The sequence below is a fragment of the Ovis aries genome, chromosome 6 (genome assembly GCF_016772045.2).
Source record: "Ovis aries strain OAR_USU_Benz2616 breed Rambouillet chromosome 6, ARS-UI_Ramb_v3.0, whole genome shotgun sequence".
NCBI classification, from domain to species: Eukaryota; Metazoa; Chordata; class Mammalia; order Artiodactyla; family Bovidae; genus Ovis; species Ovis aries.
Genome location: NC_056059.1, coordinates 85352662 through 85376718, shown reverse-complemented (window position 1 = coordinate 85376718; position 24057 = coordinate 85352662). Strand labels below are relative to the sequence as shown.

Sequence of the window (24057 nt, the reverse complement as noted above, 5' to 3'; positions counted from 1 at the left end):
ACTTCTAACTGTTGCTTCATGACCTGCATATAGATTTCTCAAGAGACATGTCAGGTGGTCTGGTATTCCCATCTCTTTCAGAATTTTCCACAGTTTATTGTGATCCACACAGTCAAAGGCTTTGGCATAGTCAATAAAGCAGAAATAGATGTTTTTCTGGAACTCTCTTCCTTTTACGATGATCCAGCAGATGTTGGCAATTTGATGTCTGGTTTCTCTGCCTTTTCTAAAACCAGCTTGAACCTCTGGAAGGTTATGGTTTATGTCTTGCTGAAGCCTGGCTTGGAGAATTTTGAGCATTACTTTACCAGTATGTGAGATGAGTGCAATTGTGCAGTAGTTTGAGCATTCTTTGGCATTGCCTTTCTTTGGGATTGGAATGAAAACTGACCTTTTCCAGTCCTGTGGCCACTGCTGAGTTTTCCAAATTTGCTGGCATATTGAGTGCAGCACTTTCACAGCATCATCTTTCAGGATTTGAAAGAGCTCCACTGGAATTCCATCACCTCCACTAACTTTGTTTGTAGTGATGCTTTCTAAGGCCCACTTGACTTCACATTCCAAGATGTCTGGCTCTAGATTAGTGATCACATCATCATGATTCTCTGGGTCGTGAAGATCTTTTTTGTACAGTTCTTCCATGTATTCTTGCCACCTCTTCTTAATATCTTCTGCTTCTGTTAAGTCCAGACCATTTCTGTCCTTTATCGAGCCCATCTTTGCATGAAATGTTCCCTTGGTATCTCTAATTTTCTTGCAGAGATCTCTAGTCTTTCCCATTCTGTTGTTTTCCTCTATTTCTTTGCATTGATTGCTGAAAAAGGCTTTCTTATCTCTTCTTGCTATTCTTTGGAACTCTGCATTCAGATCCTTATATCTTTTCTGAGCTTTTCGCCTCTCTTCTTTTCACAGCTAGTTGAGCTCTTTCAAATCCTGAAAGATGATGCTGTGAAAGTGCTGCACTCAATATGTCAGCAAGTTTGGAAACTCAGCAGTAGCCACAGGACTGGAAAAGGTCAGTTTTCATTCCAATCCCAAAGAAAGGCAATGCCAAAGAATGCTCAAACTATGGCACAATTGTGCTCATCTCACATGCTAGTGAAGTAATGGTCAAAATTCTCCAAGCCAGACGTCAGCAATATGTGAACCGTGAACTCCCTGATGTTCAAGCCGGTTTTAGAAAAGGCAGAGAAACCAGAGAGCAAATTACCAACATCCGCTGGATCATGGAAAAGCAAGAGAGTTCCAGAAAAACATCTATTTCTGCTTTCTTGACTATGCCAAAGCCTTTGACTGTGTGGATCACAGTAAACTGTGGAAAATTCTGAAAGAGATGGGAATACCAGACTACCTGACCTGCCTCTTGAGAAATCTGTATGCAGGTCAGGAAGCAACAGTTAGAAGTGGACATGGAACAACAGACTGGTTCCAAACAGGAAAAGGAGTATGTCAAGGCTGTATATTGTCACCCTGCTTATTTAATTTATATGCAGAGTACATCATGAGAAACGCTGGACCGGAAGAAACACAAGCTGGAATCAAGATTGCCGGGAGAAATATAAATAACCTCAGATATGCAGATGACACCACCCTTATGGCAGAAAGTGAAGAAGAGCTAAAAAGCGTCTTGATGAAAGTGAAAGAGGAGAGTGAAAAAGCTGGCTTAAAGCTCAACATTCAGAAAACGAAGATCATGGCATCTGGTCCCATCACTTCATGGCAAATAGATGGGGAAACAGTAGAAACAGTGGCAGACTTTATTTTTTTGGGCTCCAAAATCACTGCAGATGGTAACTGCAGCCATGAAATTAATAGACGCTTACTCCTTGGAAGAAAAGTTATGACCAACCTAGATAGTATATTCAAAAGCAGAGACATTACTTTGCAGACTAAGGTCCATCTAATCGAGGCTATGGTTTTCCGTGTGGTCATGTATGGATGTGAGAGCTGGATTGTGAAGAAGGGTGAGTGCCGAAGAATTGATGCTTTTGAACTGTGTTGTTGGAGAAGACTCTTGAGGGTCCGTTAGACTGCAAGGAGATCCAACCAGTCTATTCTGAAGGAGATCAACCCTGGGTGTTCTTTGGAAGGAATGATGCTGAAGCTTAAACTGCAGTACTTTGGACATCTCATGCGAAGCATTGACTCATTGGAAAAGACTCTGATGGTGGGAGAGATTGGGGGGGGGCAGGAGGAGAAGAGGATGACAGAGGATGAGATGGCTGGATGGCATCACTGACTTGATGGACGAGTCTGAGTGAACTCCGGGAGATGGTGATAGACAGGGAGGCCTGGCGTGCTGAGATTCATGGGGTCACAAAGGGTCGGACACGACTGAGTGACTGAACTGAACTGAACCACTAGCTTTGTTCATATTGATGCTTTCTAAGGCCCACTTGACTTCACATTCCCAGATGTCTGGCTCTAGGTGAGTGATCACACCGTCTTGATTATCTTGGTTATGGAGATCTTTTTTGTACAGTTCTTCTCTGTATTCTTGCCACTTCTTCTTAATATCTTCTGCTTCTCTTAGGTCCATACCATTTCTGTCCTTTATCGAGCCCATCTTTGCATGAAATGTTCCCTTTGTATCTCTAATTTTCTTGAAGAGTTCTCTAGTCTTTCCCATTCTGATGTTTTCTTCTATATCTTTGCATTGATAGCTGAAGGCTTTCTTTTCTCTTCTTGCTATTCTTTGGAACTCTGCATTCAGATGCTCATATCTTTCCTTTTCTCCTTTGCTTTTCACTTCTCTTCTTTTCACAGCTATTTGTAAGGCCTCCTCAGACAGCCATTTTGCTTTTTTGCATTTCTTTTCCATGCGGATGGTCTTGATCCCTGTCTCCTGTACAATGTCATGAACCTCCGTCCATAGTTCATCAGGCACTCTATCTATCAGATCTAGTCCCTTAAATCTATTTCTCACTTCCACTGTATAATCATAAGGGATTTGATTTAGGTCATACCTGAATGGTTTAGTGGTTTTTCCTACTTTCTTCAATTTAAGTCTGAATTTGACAATAAGAAGGTCATGATCTGAGCCACAGTCATCTCTCGGTCTTATTTTTGCTGACTGTGTAGAGCTTCTCCATCTTTGGCTGCAAAAAATATGATCAGTCTGATTTAGTGTTGAGCATCTGGTGATGTCCATGTATAGAGTCTTCTCTTGTGTTGTTGGAAGAGAGTGTTTGCTATGATCAGTACATTTTCTTGGAAAAACTCTCTTAGTCTTTGCCCTGGTTCATTCCGTATCCCAAGGCCAAATTTGCCTGTTACTCCAGGTGTTTCTTGACTTCCCTCTTTTGCATTCCAGTCCCCTATAATGAAAAGGACATTTTTGGGGGGGTATTAGGTCTAGAAGGTCTTGTAGGTCTTCATAGAACAGTTCAACTTCAGCTTCTTCAGCGTTACTGGTTGGGGCATAGACTTGGGTTACTGTGATACTGAATGGTTTGCCTTGGAAACAAACAGAGATCATTCTGTGGTTTTCAAGATTGCATCCAAGTACTACATTTTGGATTCTTTTGTTGACCATGATGGGTACTCCATTTCTTCTAATGGATTCCTGCCCACAGTAGTAGATACAATGGTCATCTAAGTTAAATTCACACATTCAAGTTCATTTTAGTTCGCTGATTCCTAGAATGTCAACGTTCACTCTTGCCATCTTCTGTTTGACCACTTCCAATTTGCCTTGATTCATGGACCTGACATTGCAGGTTCCTATGCAATATTGCTCTTTACAGCCTCGGACCTTGCTTCTGTCACCAGTCACATCCACAACTGGGGGTTGGTTTTGCTTTGGCTCCATCCCTTCATTCTTTCTGGAGTTATTTCTCCACTGATCTCCAGTAGCATATTGGGCACCTAATGACCTGGGGAGTTCCTCTTTCAGTATCCTATCACTTTTGCTTTTCATACTGTTCATGGGGTTCTCAAGGCAAGAATACTGAAGTGGTTTGCCATTCCCTTCTCCAGTGGACCACATTCTGTCAGACCTCTCCACCATGACCTGCCCGTCTTGGGTGACCCCGCGGGCATGGCTTAGTTTCATTGAATTAGACAAGGCTGTGGTCCTAGTGTGATTAGATTGACTAGTTTTCTGCGATTATGGTTTCAGTGTGTCTGCCCTCTGATGCCCTCTTGCAGCACTTACCATCTTACTTGGGTTTCTCTTACCTTGGACGTGGGGTATCTCTTCATGGCTGCTCCAGCAAAGTGCAGCCACTGCTCCTTACCTTATTATCAAAAACTATAGGGACTTCTTTGGTGGTCCATTGGTTGACTTCACCTTCCAATGCAGGAGGTGTGGGTTTGATCCCTGGTGTTGGAGCTAAGATCCCACATGCCTCATAGCCAAAAAACAGAAACAATACTTTAACAAATTCAATAAAGACTTTAAGAATGGTCAACATATATATATATATATATATATATATATATATAGCAAGTCACTCAACAATTGATGAAAGCTACCAGAGAGGGAATGTGAATATGCCCAAGGCTGCACAAAGACTTCATTAAATAGTCCATGTAGTTACCAAATATATAAGAGTAACAATACGTGGAATTGGAGTTGCTATACTCCATTGTCTAAATGTAACAGTTAAACAATAATTTCACAAAACATATAAAGAAATAAAGTATGTGACCTACGGGGGGGGGGGGGGGGCGTGGAGGGGAGAAGAGACAATAGAATCTTCCTGTGAGAGGGTAAATGATTGGCTCTAACAGTAAAACACTTCAAAACAGATATTGCCTATGGGCTCAGTGAATCAAAGGAAACTACCAAAAAGACAAAACATTCAAATTAATAAAGTTAGAAACTAAAATTAAAAATATAAAAGACCATAGGAGACTATTGCGAATATAAAAATGTAAAAAATATTCCTACAAACTGGAGAACTTAGAAAGGTGGATAAATCCTTATAAGCATACAACCTTTCAGGAAACTATTCTTATAGAACAAAAGATATTATTATATTATTATTATATTATATTATTATATTATTCTTATAATAACAAGGTTCCATCTAATAGAGTCTATAAATAAGAGATAGAAATTATACTTTACAAAAACAGCAAATGGAAATTTTGGAGCTGAAAATTACTATATCTGAAGTGAAAAATTCACAATCTGGAGTTAACAGTAGATTTGAAGAAGCTGATGAAAAAGCAAGTGAACTTGAAGATAGATCAATAAGTTAACATAATCCAAAGAAAAGTGAAGAAGAGAATAAAGAAAAGTGAACAGAAACTTAGAGAATGGTGCATGTGCTGTGTGTGCCTAGTCAGTTGTATCTGACTCTTTGTGACCCCACTGGCAGGACTGGAGCCCTCCAGGCTCCTCTGAACATGGGGATTCTCCATGCAAGAATATTGGAGTGGGTTGCCATGCCCTCAGGGATCTAACCCAGGTCTCCTGCATTGCAAGCAAGTTCTTTACCATCTGAGCCACCAGGGAAGCCCTATGTACTAACCTGCTTAGCTTCTGTGATCAGACGAGATAGGGTGTATTCAGGGTGGCGTGGCCATGGACATAATAAAGCACACTAACATACAAAAATGGAGTGCCAGAAGAAAAAGGTGCAGAATAAAAGATTCAAAAAATAATGCCTGAAAACATCCCAATCATGATGTAAAATATTAATCTGTACAACCCAATTGTCCAATTAATTCCAAGTAGGATAAATATTGGAAAGCCATACACAGATACTAATGAAATATTGAAAACTAAAAACAGAAGGTCTTGAAGCATTAAAAGAAAAATAATTCATCCTTACAAGCGAATGCCAAGATATTGCTTATTCCTCATTAGACACAAGGAATGTTCTCTGGCAGTGAGATAATATATTGAAAGTACTAAAAGACAAACCTATAAGCCAAAAATTTTATATCAAGAAAAACTATCTTTCAAAAATGAGGGCATGGGGTTCCCTGGTGGCTCAGTGGAAAAGAATCCATCTGCCAATGCAAAAGACATGGATTTGACCACTGATCTGGGGGAATCCTACATGGCACAGAGCAATGCACCACAACTAGGTCCATGCACCACAAGCAGTGAGCCTGTGCTCTAAAGCCCAGGAGCCCCAGCCACTGAGCCCACATGCCACAATTACTGAACCCCTGATGCCCTTGAGTCTGTGCTCAGTAACAGGAGAAGCCACTGAAATGAGAGAATAGCCCCCACTGCTGAAACTAGAGAAAGCGCATGCAGCAACAAAGATCTAGCACAACCAAAAATACATAAATCATTATTTTAAGATGAAGGTGAAATATAGGTAGTCTTATCCTCCCTATCACCCCCAAAAGAGTTTATTTCCAGGAAGTCTGTCTTATAGAAAAACTTAAAGGAAGGCCTCTGACTGGGGAAAGTAAATCTAGACTACAATTCTAATCATGGTGATAGACCAAAGGGCACTGGTAAAGATAAGCAACTCTAAGATAGCTAAATGCATATGTGTTCTCCTTTCTTCTCTTAACAAATATAAAAAGCAAGCAAGTAAAATGTATATAATTTCATCTCTAGATATATGACATAGTTATTTAATAATATATTTGGGAGGTAGGGGGAAGGCAGCAGTGGTTTAGGCCCAGAGATGACAAGGTTGTGCAGTGGCTTAGGCCCAGGGGTCAGGTGCTGTACCTGAGATACACAGCTTGGGGATATGAGTGAAAGTTCCACTTTTGGCCAGAGGGGAAGTCAGAGAATATCAGCAGTTATGTTCCTAGTAATGACCTATCAGAGCCACATGTTGGGACCCAAGGGTGAGGTACAGAGAAACAGTGGTGTGAACACAGTAATTGTGGATCAGAACTCGACTAGGACCCATGGTGAGGCACAGAGTATCTGCACTGTTGCCCCAGCAACAATAGGCTAAAGTCATGACTCAGGACCCAGGAATGGTGTGTGAAACAGCAGCAGTTCAGCCTAGGTAATGGCCAGTCAAAACCAAAATTAGGAATAACATGATGAGACCCAAATAAACAGCAGCATGGCCACAGTTATTAATGACAATTCACTGACTTAGAACCTGGCAGCAGGGCTCAGATCAGAAACTCTAGTTGCACAGATAGTAAGGCACTGTGACACATCAATCAGGGAAAGTGGGGTACAGGAGAGATGGGGAAACTCCTTGACCCCAAGATTAGGTCTCACCACAGTGACATTTCCAGCCTCAGGAAAGACACAGCAGCAGGGACCCTGGGCAGCTCTGTCAGTTGAATCAGTGTAGGTGCACACTGTAGACGTGCTCAGGAGCAAGGCTGCAAAGGTCGTGATGAGGAGGCTACTGGAGTTCCCTTGCATTATTTTTCCTCATGAGCTGAAATTCCTCTTAGGGGATATCTGCCAGTGCCAAGCTCCTCTGAGCTACAGGAAGGGATGGTGGAGGTAAAATCTTTCCCACGCTTTTCTACGCAGTAATCTTCAGACTTTGCAACCTACAGTGTTTCTGCTGCTTCTCTATTGTAGTCCAGAAATTTTGAAAAGTAATTTATATTGGTTTATAGTTGTTCATTTATTGTTTTTCTTGTTTTTGTGAGGGATGCAAGTAATGGGACCTCCTAATGTTCCATCTTGTTGATGTCACCTTTCTCTCATTCTGTGTCAAAGTGATTGAAGACACAAGAGCCTCTCATTTGCTATTGTTTTACACTAGTCTTTTTTATTCGGAGAAGGAAATGGTACCCCACTCCGGTACTCTTGCCTGGAAAATCCCATGGATGGAGGAGCCTGGTAGGCTGCAGTCCATGGGGTCGCAAAGAGTCGGACATGACTGAGTGACTTCACTTTCACTTTTCACTTTCATGCTTTAGAGAAGGTAATGGCAACCCATTCCAGGGTTCTTGCCTGGAAAATCCCAGGGATGGCGGAGCCTGGTGGGCTGCCGTCTGTGGGGTCGCACAGAGTCAGACATGACTGAAGTGACTTAGAAGCAGCAGCAACAGAAATCTTTTTTCTTACATTATATAATTGATTTGTGTGTACAAGGTCATTGACTTTCAGCTGGGTGACAACTCTGACAAATCAATATAAACACAATGTATAATCTAGAACTAGTCTACACTTTGCCCTTTCATCTAATTTCCACATCTGCTGACTATTATGCAATTTACCTACTTGAGGCAAAGGAGTTATAATTTAACTTCTGAATGATTTCTTCCGGATATAAGCCTGAGCAATAGAAAAAGGATATAGTAGTTGTTTAAACTACTGCATATGAACAAGATGCCTATGAAATGGCTCTTGCTTCTGCAGCTGTTACAGCTCACTTGCTATTTTACCTCTGGGAGTTGTGGAAAGGTGCTAGTGTGGCCAGTGGAATTTAGTCACTGGATGAATATGAAGACAATTCTGGATGAACTTGTGAGGAGGGGTCATGAAGTGACTGTACTGGAATCTTCAGCTTCCACTCTTATTGATCCAAACAAACCATTGGCTATGAAATTTGAGACTTTCCCTGTATCTTTAACTAAAGATGATTTTCAGGCTCTTGCCAAGATTTTGATTGAGACATGGATGCTTGCGGCGAAAGAATCCTTTTGGATCCATCTTTCAACAATACAAAGTCTATTTGATGAATTTTCTGATATTGGTGTGAAGATATGTAAAGAAGCTGTTTCAAACAAGAAACTTATGAAAAAACTACAGGAATCAAAGTTTGATGTCATTCTTGCAGATGCTGTTGGACCCTGTGGAGAGCTGCTGGCTGAGATACTTAAAGTACCTTTAGTATACAGCCTCTACTTCTCACCTGGCTATTCCATTGAAAAGAGGAGTGGAAAACTTTCATTTCCACCATCCTATGTACCTGTTATGATGTCTGAATTAAGTGATCACATGACATTCATAGAGAGGGTCAAAAATATGATATATGTACTTTATTTTGACTACTGGTTTCAGCTGTTCGATGAGAAGTGGAATCAGTTTTACAGTGAAGTACTAGGTAAGTCAGGCTTCTCTAATGGCTGAATGGTAAAGAATCTGCCTGCAAATGTGGGAGATGTGGGATCGATCCCTGGGTTGAGAAGGTCCCCTTGCAAAGGAAATGGGAACACATTCCGGTATTCTTTCCTGGAAAATTCCATGGAGAGATAAGGCTACAGTCCATTGGGTTACAAAAGAGTCTGACACGCCTTAGAGACCAAACAACAGACAACAACTATGTAATTCATGTTCTTACTTGGTAGCATTAAATCCTATCTTTCCTTATGCCTTGAAAGGTGAGTTTGTATAAATATAATTTCACAGATATTAGTCTCAAATAAGTGAAAGAGTGAAATAAAACTATAAAATGACCCATCAGTCTTATAAATGTTATGAAAACACTTAAATTATAAGGTAAGGTAGAACCCATTATTAGTTTCAGATACCAGGAAGTCACATACCACAAATTGAAGCACATGGGACTTCTGCAAGTGAATATATATCTAACTCACAAAACCTTTTTTTTAATTTAAAAAATCACTAGAAATCTCATAAAATGTCTTAATAAATGAAGACATGTACACTGAGAATTACACACATATCATATTATACTATGTTATATTTATATTTATCGAAGAACAGGTACATTCAAACATTTTTGACTACATTATCCCAAGCTCCTTTACAAAAATTACCTAAAATATATACACACGGCAATGTTCTCATTTGATCCAACATTTGTTGTTTTTGTTTTTTATTTCACTTTCAGGAAGGTCCACTACATTATCAGAGTTGATGGGGAAAGCTGAAATGTGGCTTATTCGAAACTATTGGGATTTTTCATTTCCTCGCCCACGGCTACCAAATGTTGAATTTGTAGGAGGCCTCCACTGCAAACCTGCCAAACCCCTGCCTAAGGTCGCCTACTCCTCTTTGTTCTTCTTTGTTAACTTTGTGTTTTCAATAGGAATCATGCTGTATTCTTTATTTAAAATGTTTGATTACAGTGAGTCAGATGTGGGAAGCTGGATAAAGTGACTTTCTAGTTAGATATTGATATATGTCTATATGAACAAAGTATCTGAATTTCATTGTCGTTCCAGAATAAGCTACAATATGTGGGACACTTTAAGAATATGTCAGTTAAATAACAGCTTTATTATTCAACACATAATGAAGCATAATAAGATATCCACTAAACAATATTTATAGTTATATTACATTGTATAAGTAATATAATATTAGCTGCATTATTATAATTATATTATAATTGTAATGTTATAGGATAATTATTTATGTCACATATTCTAGGAGTACTAACATACACTAATGGTGTAGATACAGTTTTTGCTACCTGACACTCCACTTGGAAAGACAGAATACAAGCAAATCATAAAAACTGTGCAAAAGTGTTATAAAAAGGAAAGAACAGAATGCTAATAATTATCTAGCATGAATCATAGAAGGTATCTCTGATTCACTGAAAATTAAGGTGAAATCAGAAGAATGCTCAAGAATAAACAGAAGGGATGGGGCAGGGGTAAAAGAAGATAAATAAGAAAAGCATGTAGAGTAGTAATGATAGTTGCCAAGAAGTCCAAGCTTAGTGTAAACAGGAAAAGCCCAAGTAAAGAGACAGATGATGCTGGTGAAGTCAGGTGGAAACGGATAGCGACTTAAAACATCTAATAGGGGCATTGGGAAAACATTGAAAGGATTAAGAAAGAAAGCAGTAAAATATTGTTTAAACAGGCTTTCCTGGTAGCTTAGCTGGTAAAGAATCCACCTGCAATGGATTCCTGGGTGGGGAAGATCCCCTGGAGAAGGGATAGGTTATCCACTTCACTATTCTTGCACTTCCCTAGTGGCTCAGACAGTAAAGAATGCACCTGCAATGTGGGAGACCTGGGTTCAGTCCCTGGGTTGGGAAGATCCCTTGCAGGAGGGCATGGCAACCCACTCCAGTATTCTTGCCTGGAGAATCCCCATGGACAGAGGAGCCTGGTGGGCTACAGTCCATGGGATCACAAAGAGTTGGACATGACTGAGCGACTAAGCACTATGTTATACTATTGCTTAAACAAACAAACAAACAACAAGACAACAAGTAACATGTAGTCACTGGGTTAGATGTAAAGAGTAAATTGTGGGAGAAAAGACCACTTTGCAGGCTGTTGCTAGATGTAGGCAACAATGAGTGAAAACTAGACTACAGTGTTCTTAGAGATACAACCACACTGTATCTTATAATAAATAGTACCAACCTTATATTGTTGAGAGAAAAAATTTGTAAGTACATGTGAAACATCCAAAATGTCACTGGCATATACTCATGGTCCAAAAGATATATTAACTGCTGTCATTTTTTTAATTTTGTTATTATAATATAGTATCAATAACCTAATGTATGCCAGCCACCTTGATCTAATTCCTAATTGAAACTGATTTTCTTAATCATCAAGATTATAGTATTCAGCAAACTGCTAGAGATTAGATATCCAATGGAGTATTTTAATGGTAAATTATAAAAATTTACATAAAAATTAATGAAAATAATTTAATAAATTTAATAAAATTCACTTTAAATAAAATTTAATTTAACATACTTAATGTAAACTTTTTAATGTTAGGAATTTTTAAGATTTTGGCAATCAGATATGTAAGATGAAATGCTAAAGTCTTTCTGTGAGCTTTGAGGCTCTTCACCTGTGCTTTGGCTAAAATGAACATTCTGCTTCTACAATATAAATGCATGTATTTATAAGGAATATTTAACCACATTAAATTATACATAATATTTAGTTGGAAAATAACAGATATAATAAGATCACAGTTTTCTCTAAGGTTAAAAAAATATAAGCTGGAATTACAATTTTCAAGATTAGGAAACTTCTCTTTGTGTTCTATAAGAGCTAAACCAACTTTCTAACAGAAGTGACGTAATATTGTGATTTTGAAATACGTTTCCCTGATAATTAGTGATATTGAGTATCTTTTCATATACTGGTGGTGATTTGGAAGCCTTCTTTAGAAAATGTCTATTTTGTTCTTCTGCCCATTCTTTAATTGAATTTTGTCGTATGAGTTCTATATGTATTCTGGACATTAATCCCTCATTCAATATGTGGTTAAAACTTCTTTTTTCCATTCTGTAGGTTGCAGTTTCATGCTGTTGATTGTTTCTTCTACTGTGCAGATGCTTTAAGTATAATACAGTACCACTTGTGGATTTTTTTCTTTTGTTGTAGCTTTTATGTCATATCAAAAAAAAAATCATTTTTAAGATAGATGCCAAAGAGTTCCATCCTTACATTTTCCTTTAGGGATGTTATGATATAGTCTTATGTTTAAGTCTTTGGAATTATTTTAAGTCATTTGGAGTTATTTTTGTGAGGGGTGTAAGGCAGGGGTCTCATTTCATTTCTTGTGTATATACTTATCCAATTTTCTCCAAAAAGAAAGAAGTGACTATTCTTTCCACAGGGGGTGTTCTTGTCTCCCTTGCTGAATTGGTTGGCTATATATTCAGGGTTTTAATTCTAAACCCTGTATGCAGTTCCATTAATCTACGTGTCTATTTTGGGGCCCATACATTATCATTTGAAATGTTGCAGCTTTAGTATAATTTGAAATTGGAAGGTATGATACTTTTGGTAGTGTGAACATTTTAACAATATAATAACATTACATTCAACAGTAAAAATTTGAAAACTTTTTCTCTAAAATGAGAAACAAAATAAGGATATATCAAATATATTTCACCCTTTTCTAAAAGTATATAAATTTGAAAATAAGGATATCTCTGAATGGAGCATTTTAGTAAATCTTATTTCCTATTATATAAATGTTCATACTTTTGAGCTTATATTATTTTCACAAAGATATCAGAGTATAAAATGAATCAGTCCACATCAGTGATTAATTTGTATAGATAGGATATATTAAAATAATACCAAATCAGTGTATCTTTCACAGCATAGATGGAGCATTTTTGGTTAGCAAGCCAACATGGCAATGCAATGAAGACAAGTAACTTTAAATGCTACTACTGGTCAGGAAAATTTTGCTCCTCTACATTTATTAAACAGGATCATTGAGCAATGTGTAATTATTCTAGTATAGAGTGTACACTTTTTAAATTAGAAAGGATAAAGGACCACAAGACAAAATAATTCAGAAGCAATATAAGCAAATACAGAGTCACATGGAGTTTTATATAGTTTAAAGTGAACTACTAAAAAGGTGACCAGATCTCTGCTGCAGAAAGCCCTGGGGGCACTAATGCCCCCATTAGTGCCCCATTTGGAGAAGGCAATGACATCCCACTCCAGTACTTTTGCCTGGAAAATCCCATGGATGGAGGAGCCTGGTAGGCTGCAGTCCATGGGGTCGCTAGAGTCAGACACGACTGAGCGACTTCCCTTTCACTTTTCACTTTCATGCATTGAAGAAGGAAATGGCAACCCACTCCACTGTTCTTGCCTGGAGAATCCCAGGGACAGGGAAGCCTGGTGGGCTGCCATCTATGGGGTCACACAGAGTCGGACACGACTGAAGTGACTTAGCAGCAGCAGTGCCCCATTAGTGTTCACTGGGGGCCCTAATGTAGGGGACTCTGAAGGTCCTTCACCACAGCTGACATTGTACATCCTACTGTGACACCAATTATACAATATAGTTCAGGATGAAGGTTGCCACATGTAAACAAATTCAGCAATATGGTCAGTCAAATAAGTAACTACACAAGTATATCTCTGAGTTATACACAGGACTATAGGACTATCTCATAGAACTCCCCAACAATAATACCAGACTCCTCAATGTCAGAGATTAATAATTTAGACAGCTTGGGAAATTATGACAAATTTTAAGATAAGGATTATAGAGCTGAGTGAATGATAGACATAAGTGATTCAAACTAAAAGTTTTTCATAGTGCTAATAGAGAAATGAAATATTAATGACTAATCTAAAATAATTATCAAAAAAGTATGTTTGGGATAAATAACTGATTTAGTAGACCTATAATAATAAAGAATTTAAGGTCAGTTTAATCCTGCAGTACAACTTCCTTCTAAGAATCTATGTTAGTAATTAATAACATAATAGATGAAAAATGTCAGTATAATAGTGTTTAACAGTGTCTCCTTGCCACCAATGTGTATTGGCCCTATCTCATTTCCTGCTTATAAACAAATATATTTGCAGAAATATACATAATACTTCTGCTTCATTGACTATGCCAAAGCCTTTGACTGTGTGGATCACAACAAACTGCAGAAAATTCTTCAAGAGATGGGAATACCAGACCACCTGACCTGCCTCTTGAGAAACCTATATGCAGGTCAGGAAGTAACAATTAGAACTGGACATAGAACAACAGACTGGTTCCAAATAAGGAAAGGAGTACATCAAGGCTGTATATTGTCACCCTGCCTATTTAACTTATATGCAGAGTACATCATGAAAAATGCCGGGTTGGATAAAGCACAAGTCAAGATTGCTGGGAGAAATAGCAATAACCTCAGATATGCAAATGGCACCACCCTTATGGCAGAAGGTGAAGAACTAAAGAGCCTCTTGATGAAAGTGAAAAGGAGAGTGAAAAAGTTGGCTTAAAGCTCAACATTCAGAAAACTAAGATCATGGCATCTTTTCCTATCACTTCATGGCAAATAGATAGGGAAACAATGGAAACAGTGACACACTTCACTTTTTTGGGCTCCAAAATCACTGCAGATGGTGATTGCAGCCATGAAATTAAAAGATGCTTACTCCTTGGAAGGAAAGTTATGACCAGCCTAGAAAGCATATTAAAAAGCAGAGACATTACTTTGCCAACAATGGTCTATCAAGTCAAAGCTATAGTTTTTCCAGTAGTCATGTGTGGATGTGAGAGTTGGACTGTAAAGAAAGCTGAGCACCGAAGAATTGATGCTTTTGAACTGTGGTATTGGAGAAGACTCTTGAGAGTCTCTTGGACTGCAAGGAGATCCAATAAATCCATCCTAAAGGAAATCAGTCTTGAATATTCATTGGAAGGACTGATGCTCAAGCTGAAACTTTGGCCACCTGATGAGAAGAACTGACTTATTTGAAAAGACCCTGATGCTGGGAAAGATTGAAGGCAGGAGGAGAAGGGGATGACAGAGGATGAGATGGCTGGATGGCATCACTGACTCAATGGGCATGAGTTTGAGTAAACTCCCAGAGTTGGTGATGGACTGGAAAGTCTGGCATGCTGTAGTCCATGGGGTCACAAAGAGTCAGGTGCAACCGAGTGACTGAACTGAACTCAATATAATGGAAGAAAGAGACCTCATATCACCCATTTCTTTCTCAAGGATTCAGGGATGATTTATGTTGAAAAAACAGCCATTATGGAAAATAATATGGAGCTTTCCAAATTTTTAAAATATTTTTTCTTAGTGCTGGATATTTATTAGCACAACTAACCAACATCCAAGATGTGAAGTTAACATATTTAAGGAACATGAGGAGGAAGGAAATCACTCTATAAACTATATAGTATGTGGTAAGAATAATATATATCAACACCTATGGCTCAGCAACATCTCTTCTTTGGGTAAGTACACAAAAGAATTGAAATTATTATCCCAATGAGATATCTCTACATGTGCATAAAAGCTCAACTCACAAGAGTCAAGAGGCTAAAGCAACCCAAGTGTCCACCAACTAAGGAATCAATAAACAAAATGTCATATACACCAGTGATGGAATATTACTCACATTTAAAAGGAAATTCTAACAAATGTCACAACATGAAGGAACCTTTTGCTAAGTGAAATAAGTCAATCAGAAAAAGATAAATACTCTACAATTCAACTTATAAGAAGTATCCAGACTAATCGCATTTGTAGAAACATAGGGTAGAATGAAGCTTGCCAGAGGCTAGAGAATGAGGAATGTGGAGTTTCTTAATGAGCATAGAATTCCAATTTTGCCAGATGAAAAAGTTCCAGAGATTGGTTACACAGTGGGAATATACTTAATGTTGCTATACTATACATTTAAGAATGATTAACAAAGTAGATTTTACGTCATGTGTATCTTACCACATATTTTTTTAAAAAACCTCTACTACAGACTATATTTGATTTTCTCTTTTTAGTTGCTGGTAGCAATCCCTTCCTGAGAAGGCAATGGCACCCCACTCCAGTACTCTTGCCTGGAAAATCCCATGGGTGGAGGGGTCACGAAGAGTCAGATATGACTGAGCGACTTCACTTTCACTTTTCACTTTCATGCATTGGAGAAGGAAATGGCAACCCACTCCAGTGTTCTTGCCTGGAGAATCCCAGGGATGGGGAGCCTGGTGGGCTGCCATCTATGGGGTGGCACAGAGTCAGACACGACTGAAGCGACTTAGCAGCAACAGCAGCAGCAGCAGGAGCAGCAGCAGCAATCCCTTCAATAATATTTGCTGTGCTCCTACTCTTTTGTGATGGAACAAATTCTTTTTTTTTCACAGGAAATGGAAGAGTTTGTGCAGAGCTCTGGAGAACATGGTATTGTGGTGTTTTCGTTGGGGTCAATGGTCAGTAACATGTCAGAAGAAAGAGCCAATGTGATTGCATCAGCCCTTGCCCAGATTCCACAAAAGGTACACACAGTAACTTAACAGTGAGCAACTATTTAATGTCTGTTAAACTCTATGAAAGTTCTGATTTTAGACATTTTCTAACAGAAAGGTAAACTATATAACTCCAATTTGTCTCTCATTTATATAAACCAAAATATACATAGTAGGTGTTGTAGAATTACAAGGAGTGTCTTTCATCCATAATAGATTTAGATTAACATTGTAATAAAAGAAAGAATGATATTAAAGAGATACAATATGATTTTGGTATTATAATGGTATTGTGGGGCCGGAAAAGAAACCACCAAATTCTGCTTTGTCACTTGTTCCATTTCCTTGAATGATATCTGAGGTACAGTACACATACAAATGTTCTCTGGGGTTAAATTTTAATAGAAAATATAGTCACACAATAATGTCAAGCAATACTGAGAGAAGTCTGTTGTGCTTCTTGCAGTGTACATTTAGCATGTAATCCTGGTCTTTTTTGTATCCCCTAAGTTTTGGAACAGAACTATCAGTGTGTTTTTCAGAATGCTACTCAGAGAAAGGATGGACAAGATTCCTCAAACTGCCATCCCCCAACTGATTTAGAGAAGAGATATATCTGCCTCCCTGCTTGACTAGGCCCTGCTAAAATCTGAAGCAGGAAGATCAATGTGAAAGACTGAAGATAGGGTCCTTGCCCTTAAGGTGAACTCTGTAAAGTCTGGTCCTTAATGAACTGTGCTTCTAACCTGTCACATTCTTCCTCCTGAGTGAAGAGGGAGAAGGGACTATAAGAAACAGTCAAGCATAAGGGAGACTGGCATGGAGAAGATTCAGCTGCCTTCTTCTTCATAAAATGCAGCAGTAACTTTTTTTCTAATATATAAAATACCCCTGCGGTCTTTGGATATTTGTTAACAACTTTTTTAGTTTGCAATTGATAGGCCTCTCCTAAATTATTTATGCTATTTTTTTTGCTGAGAAACTAAAATTAATTTACATTCATTCACAGAGCAAATAGAAGTTAAACACTAATGAATTAGAATCCAGTTTATGAGAATTGCTTGAAATTCTAAAATTGTTCCTTATTTTTGTGCTGGATCTAGAGACAACACTAATCAATTCTGTCAATGCTTTGTGCTTCATTGTTGAAGTATTCAGGATCAGTTGAATAAACTTTGATGCCACTATTTTGGAACTTTTTCAATAGTCCTGTTGTCCCTTTCAAACTTCCAACTGGCTCTTCTTTTCTAAAGGTAAAACATCCAAGTCTAGTAATAGAGATAATACTTTGGATTCATGTCAAAAAATTCCAGTTGTCATTGCTTTTGAAAGTGCTTAACAGTTTATAATTTAAATGAAGCTATACTTCCTAAGAAGCACTAATTAACTTATTATTAATAAATTATGAATAAGCAAAGGTATTTATTTCTAAGTGGCTGAGGCATGCCATTTTCCTCTTTGTAACCAAAATGTGTGAAATTCTAATAAAATAACTTGTTATACTACCAAGTTGATATAACTAAACTCTCTTCTATAATGGTCAAAAAAAAATCAGTGAATATTAAATTTGAAGATGACAACTAGTATAAAAAGAAGGTATATAAGTGTTTAGATTACTTGTAATCTGTCACTGTCTTTTTGTTCTTGAAATAAGACCACCTAGAAATTATTTAAGTTTTCATGTTGGCACTGACATCTCAGTTGTCTATGCCATCATGTGTATATCAAATGTAGGTATTCCTGTTCATGTCAGGGTATTGTGCATGGGTGCTAATTCACTTCAGTCGTATCCAGTTCTTTGCAACCCTATGGACCATATCCCACTTGGCCCCTCTGTCCACGGAATTCTCCAGGCAAAATTACTGGAATGGGTTGCTGTGCGCTACTCTAGGGCATCTTCCCAACTTAGGGACTGAACCCACATCACTTATGTCTCCTGCATTGGCAGGTGGGTTCTTTACAAGCAGCGTCACCTGGGAAGCCCATCAATGTATTAACAGCTAATATTACTTAATATGCCCTCATTTCTTACATGTCATATGGAAGACATGTAACTAGATATATTTTGATCACTTTAGAATTGTAACATTGAAGTTGAAGTTCATAGAATAAGATATAACCCTTACCCTAACAGGTTCTATGGAGATACGATGGCAAGAAACCAGACACCTTAGGACCCAACACTCGGCTGTATAAGTGGATGCCCCAGAATGACCTTCTTGGTAAGACTTGGTAGAAAAAAATATTGAAAACATGGGTAACAGCTGAGCAAAGTGATAGCACTTCAAAAGGAAACAAATGTATAGAAAATTATTGAAATACTTGAAAATTTTATTATTTTATTTTTATTTCCTATGAGAGGGGAAAAAAGGAGATTATATAACAATTGGCCTTTTATTCTACACAGTCACACCCCTTATGGCCAGAATCTTTATTTTGGCTCTAATTTCTACTCACCATGATCTTTTCAATAACTCCCTTGATTGTTGTTCTGTCTCTGCATTCTTTCCTTATACCTCTTTTTTCCCCTCTGTAGGGGTATGCTAAATGCTACTAAAAATGAGTCCCCTTTTTATTAAAGGAGATTCTCCATTTTCTGTTAAAAAAAAAAATCTGCAATCATTTGCATGATACAATAACACACTTCATGACAAAAGGTTGCTTTTCCTTCCTCTGGTTCCAGTGCTACTACCACTACCCTTCTTTTCCCCTGATACCATTCCTGTCAGACTAAATGACTCCACTATATCTTTAAGAGAATAATTTCTGGCATGCCCTCCTCTTTTTTTTGCATGTGTGGTTTCTTTTACCCAGAATGTTCTTTCAAGTTGTTCACCTGCCAATCATGGATTCATCTGTGACGTTCAAGTGACTCAGCACTTCTTTCACAAAGTCTTTATTTACCCTTTCAGCAGACATAGCAGTTTCTTCTCCGAGTTCTGAAAGCAATTTAAAAGCACTCTCACATGTGTAGTAATCTGTTATCTAAAAAAACACTGCTTCTTTCAGTGCCTTATAAAGCCCATTTCTCATTTTATTCTAAAAGTTATAATTAATCATTTTATTGAAATTCGCTCAATCCTAGGTCATCCAAAAACCAAAGCCTTTATAACTCATGGTGGAAGCAATGGCATTTATGAAGCCATCTACCACGGAATCCCTATGGTGGGCCTTCCTTTGTTTGCTGATCAACCTCATAACGTTGTTCATATGACGGCTAAGGGAGCAGCTATCAGACTGAACTTGGAAACAATGTCAACAGAAGATTTGCTCAATGCATTGAAAGAAGTCATTAATAATCCTTTGTGAGTATATGTTTTTTACCTGACATTCTTTCTAGAGAAGTTCTCATCTGAAGGCCAAGGAGGCAGAAATGAGCCTTTGCATAAGTATAATGAAGAGTAAGATTTATTCAATGCTTTGAAAACAATCAACAATAACCTATTGTGAGTGTCTCAATATTTTTTCATGTTTTTATGGGGAAAGTTTGTCAGTAGTTTAAAGACGGTAGAGAAATTCTGAAAGATTTAATCATTAGAATGAGAAGAATCACTGAAATGGTAATAGAAGGATTAAGAAGCATTGAGAACAAAGGTAAGTAGGGAACCATGAATCATATTAATATGAATATTCATCTGCTCACTTTACTTTCTTTCAGCCTGTGAACTCCTCAAATGTTTTAAACTCTGCAAAGATACTTTATTTTCAGTAGACCGCTTTGACATAATCAGTCTTAAATTCCCATTATATTTAATGTTTTCCAAGTTTTCTATGCTAATATTTTGACTCCATCGCTGATAAATGGTAAACACCTAGAACTTTCTAATTACTCATTTTCAACTATGTAAATAATATTTATAAATACAAGTTTATTCTTAGGTTTTCTGATTGTGATAAATTTTGTCTAATTTAGAAGAATTATAAATCTAAATGCAGTTGATTTGGAAGGATATGTTGGGATATTCCTTTTTAAAAAAACTTTACACAGTTTTTAAAACCTTATTTTCCATTCAAAATTATTACCAAATATTGGTTATGTTCACAGTGTTGTACAACACAACCTTGAGCTTATATTATTCCCAGTAGTTTAGCTTCCTACACCCCATACATATATTTCTATTCCTCCAATCTGATAACCAAAATTGTTCTCTGTATCTGCAAGTTTTTAATCATACTTTGCTAACTAGAACTTTCTAACTTAATTTCAACTATACAGATATTGCTTATAAATGTAGACATATCCTGAGTTCTTTAGGTTGTGATTGATTTTGTCTTATTTGGAAGAGATATGATGGGATATTACTGTTTAAAAGCCAAATTTTCAAAAACGAGAAATATTTGATTTCCAAATCACTTCAGGATATATGTGAATTTCAGTTACACAATTATATTAATATCATAAATATGATATATATATATATATATATGTTTCCCCCTATTATTTCATAATGACTTTGCAATGAAACATTTTGAGAATGTCAGTAATAGTAGCACAGTGTGTATTTGTGTTTTTATAGCAGTGTTATTTAAATTTAATTTTAGCACAGCTATTGTCCTAAATTAGTAGTGCAAAAAGCACATTTTCTTTTTTTTCTTAAGTAATAGATCTTTCATTTGCTGTACATCTCTTTAGTATCTTTATATTTTTTAATTTTAATAATGTAAAGTTGGTATCAAAAATGAAGCTGATTTCTTAGCTGCTACATACTTAGTGTTCATGATATGCTACATATATTTTTAGTAAGTAGCTTCTTTATTATAGTCTATTCATGAGATGGTTAGATGGTATCACGGACTCAATGGACATGAGTCTGAGCAAGCTCTGAAAGTTAGTGATGGACAGGGAAGCCTGGCATGCTTGTTCATGGAGTAACAAAGAGTCAGACATCACTGAGTGACTGAACTGATTCCTATTGTATCACAAATATGTTTCCTGATTACTGTAATCTTTGCAAACACCAAGTGCTCCCCCTATGCTTTGACAGAAAAGGGAAAAAAGTTAACTCCATTGTTATCACTACAGTACCATGTTATAGCACTTTGTGATTTAGAGTTCATGAACCATATCTCATTATTCTTTCTACTTTCTTGTCTGTTAGCCATCATCTCTAGGTCAGGAAGATCCCCTGAAGAGAATGGCTACTGACTCTAGTACTCCTGCCTGGAGAATTCCATGGACAGATGAGCCTGGCAGGCTACCGTCTATGGGGCTGTAAAGAGTCAGACACAACTGAACACACACACACAGTCCATCATCATTTTAACAGTAGAAACAGTAGTTCAGGCATTGTAGTTACAATGCCTGAAAGTGAAATTTTGAGTCTTCTCCACATTCTAAGAGAATCTTGTTCTAAAAGAGCAAGAACCTGAACAATATGAGAAAACATTTTCTGAGAGTATACTAGATTCTAAGAATGTCCCTGGTTCAATTCCTGGGTCAGGAAGATCCTGGCAAAGAGATAGGATAATCCAATATTCTCAGGCTTCCTTGGTAGCTAGAATAGTAAAGAATCTGCCTGCAATGCAGGAGATCTGGGTTCAATCACTGGGTTAGGAAGATCCCTTGGAGGAGGGCATGACAACCCACTCCAATATTCCTACCTGGAGTATCGCCATGGACAGAGTAGCCTAGCTGGCTACAATCCATGGTGTGACAAAGAGTCGGACACGAATGGCTGATTAAGCACAGCACAGCCCATAAGCTAAGATCCCAGTAATCACCTTGGAGGAAAAGTAGCTACTTTTCTTCCACTCTGTGTTGCACTTTTTGCTACCATTTGCAAGAAAATTTGATTTATTTATCTATTATAGCTCATTCTATAAATTAATCACTGATTTTCCTTCAGCTACAAAGAGAATGTCATGAGGTTATCAGCCATTCAACATGATCAGCCTATGAAACCCTTGGACCGAGCGATCTTCTGGATTGAATTTGTCATGCGGCACAGAGGAGCCAAGCACCTGCGGCCAGCCGCCCACAACCTCACCTGGTTCCAGTACCACTCTCTGGATGTGATTGGGTTTCTGCTGGCCTGTGTGGCAACTGTTGTATTTGTCATTACAAAGTGTTGTCTATTTTGTTGCCGGAAGTTTGCTAGCATAGGAAAGAAGGGCAAAAAAGACTAGCTGTTTCTGAGATGTCTAGCACGTTTGCCACATAAGTAGAACTCCCCATATTTATTACAGTAGGATGAATTATGATAAAGTTCTACTTCTCTTGTGACAAAATGTAAATTTTATTTGCAAAGGATTTTCTACCTGACAAAACATGTCTTGCCAAGAAAAAACACTGATGAAAAATTAAATAAAACTATATGCATACATATTGAAATTTAATTTTTTAATTAAAAAGTTAATCTAAAAAGAAATGATTGTGTTTAACTATTTTTCACATGCACTTCGTAAAACAGCAAGAAGTCTACTCATAGCATCTGTGTCATTTTCTAGATATTCAGAATTTTTAACTTCATTTTGATGTCAAATTTTATAGGTTTTCCTTGTTATTGAAATTGTTCAATAATTGGAATTCTGTAAAAAGTTTCATCCATTTATTCTATTTGTGAGACCACTATCTGGTCTTCATTTTTACTGTGCATGCAGCCTCAGCATCACCTCCTACCTAGAGCCATGGCAAGACTTTTGCTTTCATCCAAGTTAGCTTATTTCCCAGAAGAGTGTTTGTAGATTTAGAAATATAGCAATTGCTACCTGCTTCCTATTATAAAATTGAAATATCTGTGAAAATCTTTAATTTCATGACTTAATATTCTTTTTTTCATCCACCTTTTAGTCACCTATTATTTTCCCTCCCATATTCAACTTTTAATAATGGATGTAAGTTCTCAACTGTATATTAAGAAAATATATGACCTGGACTCTAAAGGGACTTAGAAAATTTTCATTCTCTCAAAATGTACCTGAATTTATCTATAGATCCTATCTATATCTATATACATATCTAAGTCTGTATATACTCTTACAAAACTGGACACAGCATCACTTAACTACTTGCAGATATGATGTGATATCCAATGGGTTTGTTGACCACAGATTAAATTAATTACTATTGCATTATAATGTATTTTGAACCACACTTTTGATTAGCATTTATCATTCTTTTGTCTCTTTATTCAAGCAGCTATTGCCTCATTCCTTGCCATAGCACTTGTATGTAAAATTCAATTCCTTATCATGACAGAAAATAACATAGACATCATGTTTTTAAACCTGGGTCCACTATGACTGACATAATCAGCAACAATGAGCACAGTACAGGTGGGAGGGGGGTTCAGGATTGGGAACACGTGTACACCCAGGGCAGACTCATGTTGATGTATGGAAAAACCAATACAGTATTGTAAAGGAAAATAAAGTAAAAAAAAAAAACTATAGCTGTTTAAAAAAATAAATAAAGTGAGCACTAAAAAAAAAATTACAGAAATTTTAAGAAAAATTGGTGAATCAGATGAAAGCAATCTGAAGCCACACTCATGAAAACTGCACATCAAGAAAGCAGCTTATGATCGAACTGGTCC

At 37.4% G+C, this 24057-nt stretch overlaps 1 protein-coding gene across 1 annotated transcript; it reads left to right on the top strand.

Moving 5' to 3' along the window:
* Positions 1 to 8198: 8198 nt before the first annotated feature.
* On the top strand, positions 8199 to 23615 carry LOC101117764 (UDP-glucuronosyltransferase 2B4-like). Its single transcript, XM_004009874.6, has 6 exons — positions 8199 to 8948; positions 9699 to 9847; positions 16421 to 16552; positions 18657 to 18744; positions 19608 to 19827; positions 22369 to 23615. The coding sequence occupies exons 1-6, from the start codon at positions 8222 to 8224 to the stop codon at positions 22646 to 22648; spliced, it is 1596 nt and encodes a 531-aa protein (XP_004009923.2). The 5' UTR covers positions 8199 to 8221; the 3' UTR covers positions 22649 to 23615.
* Positions 23616 to 24057: the final 442 nt, after the last annotated feature.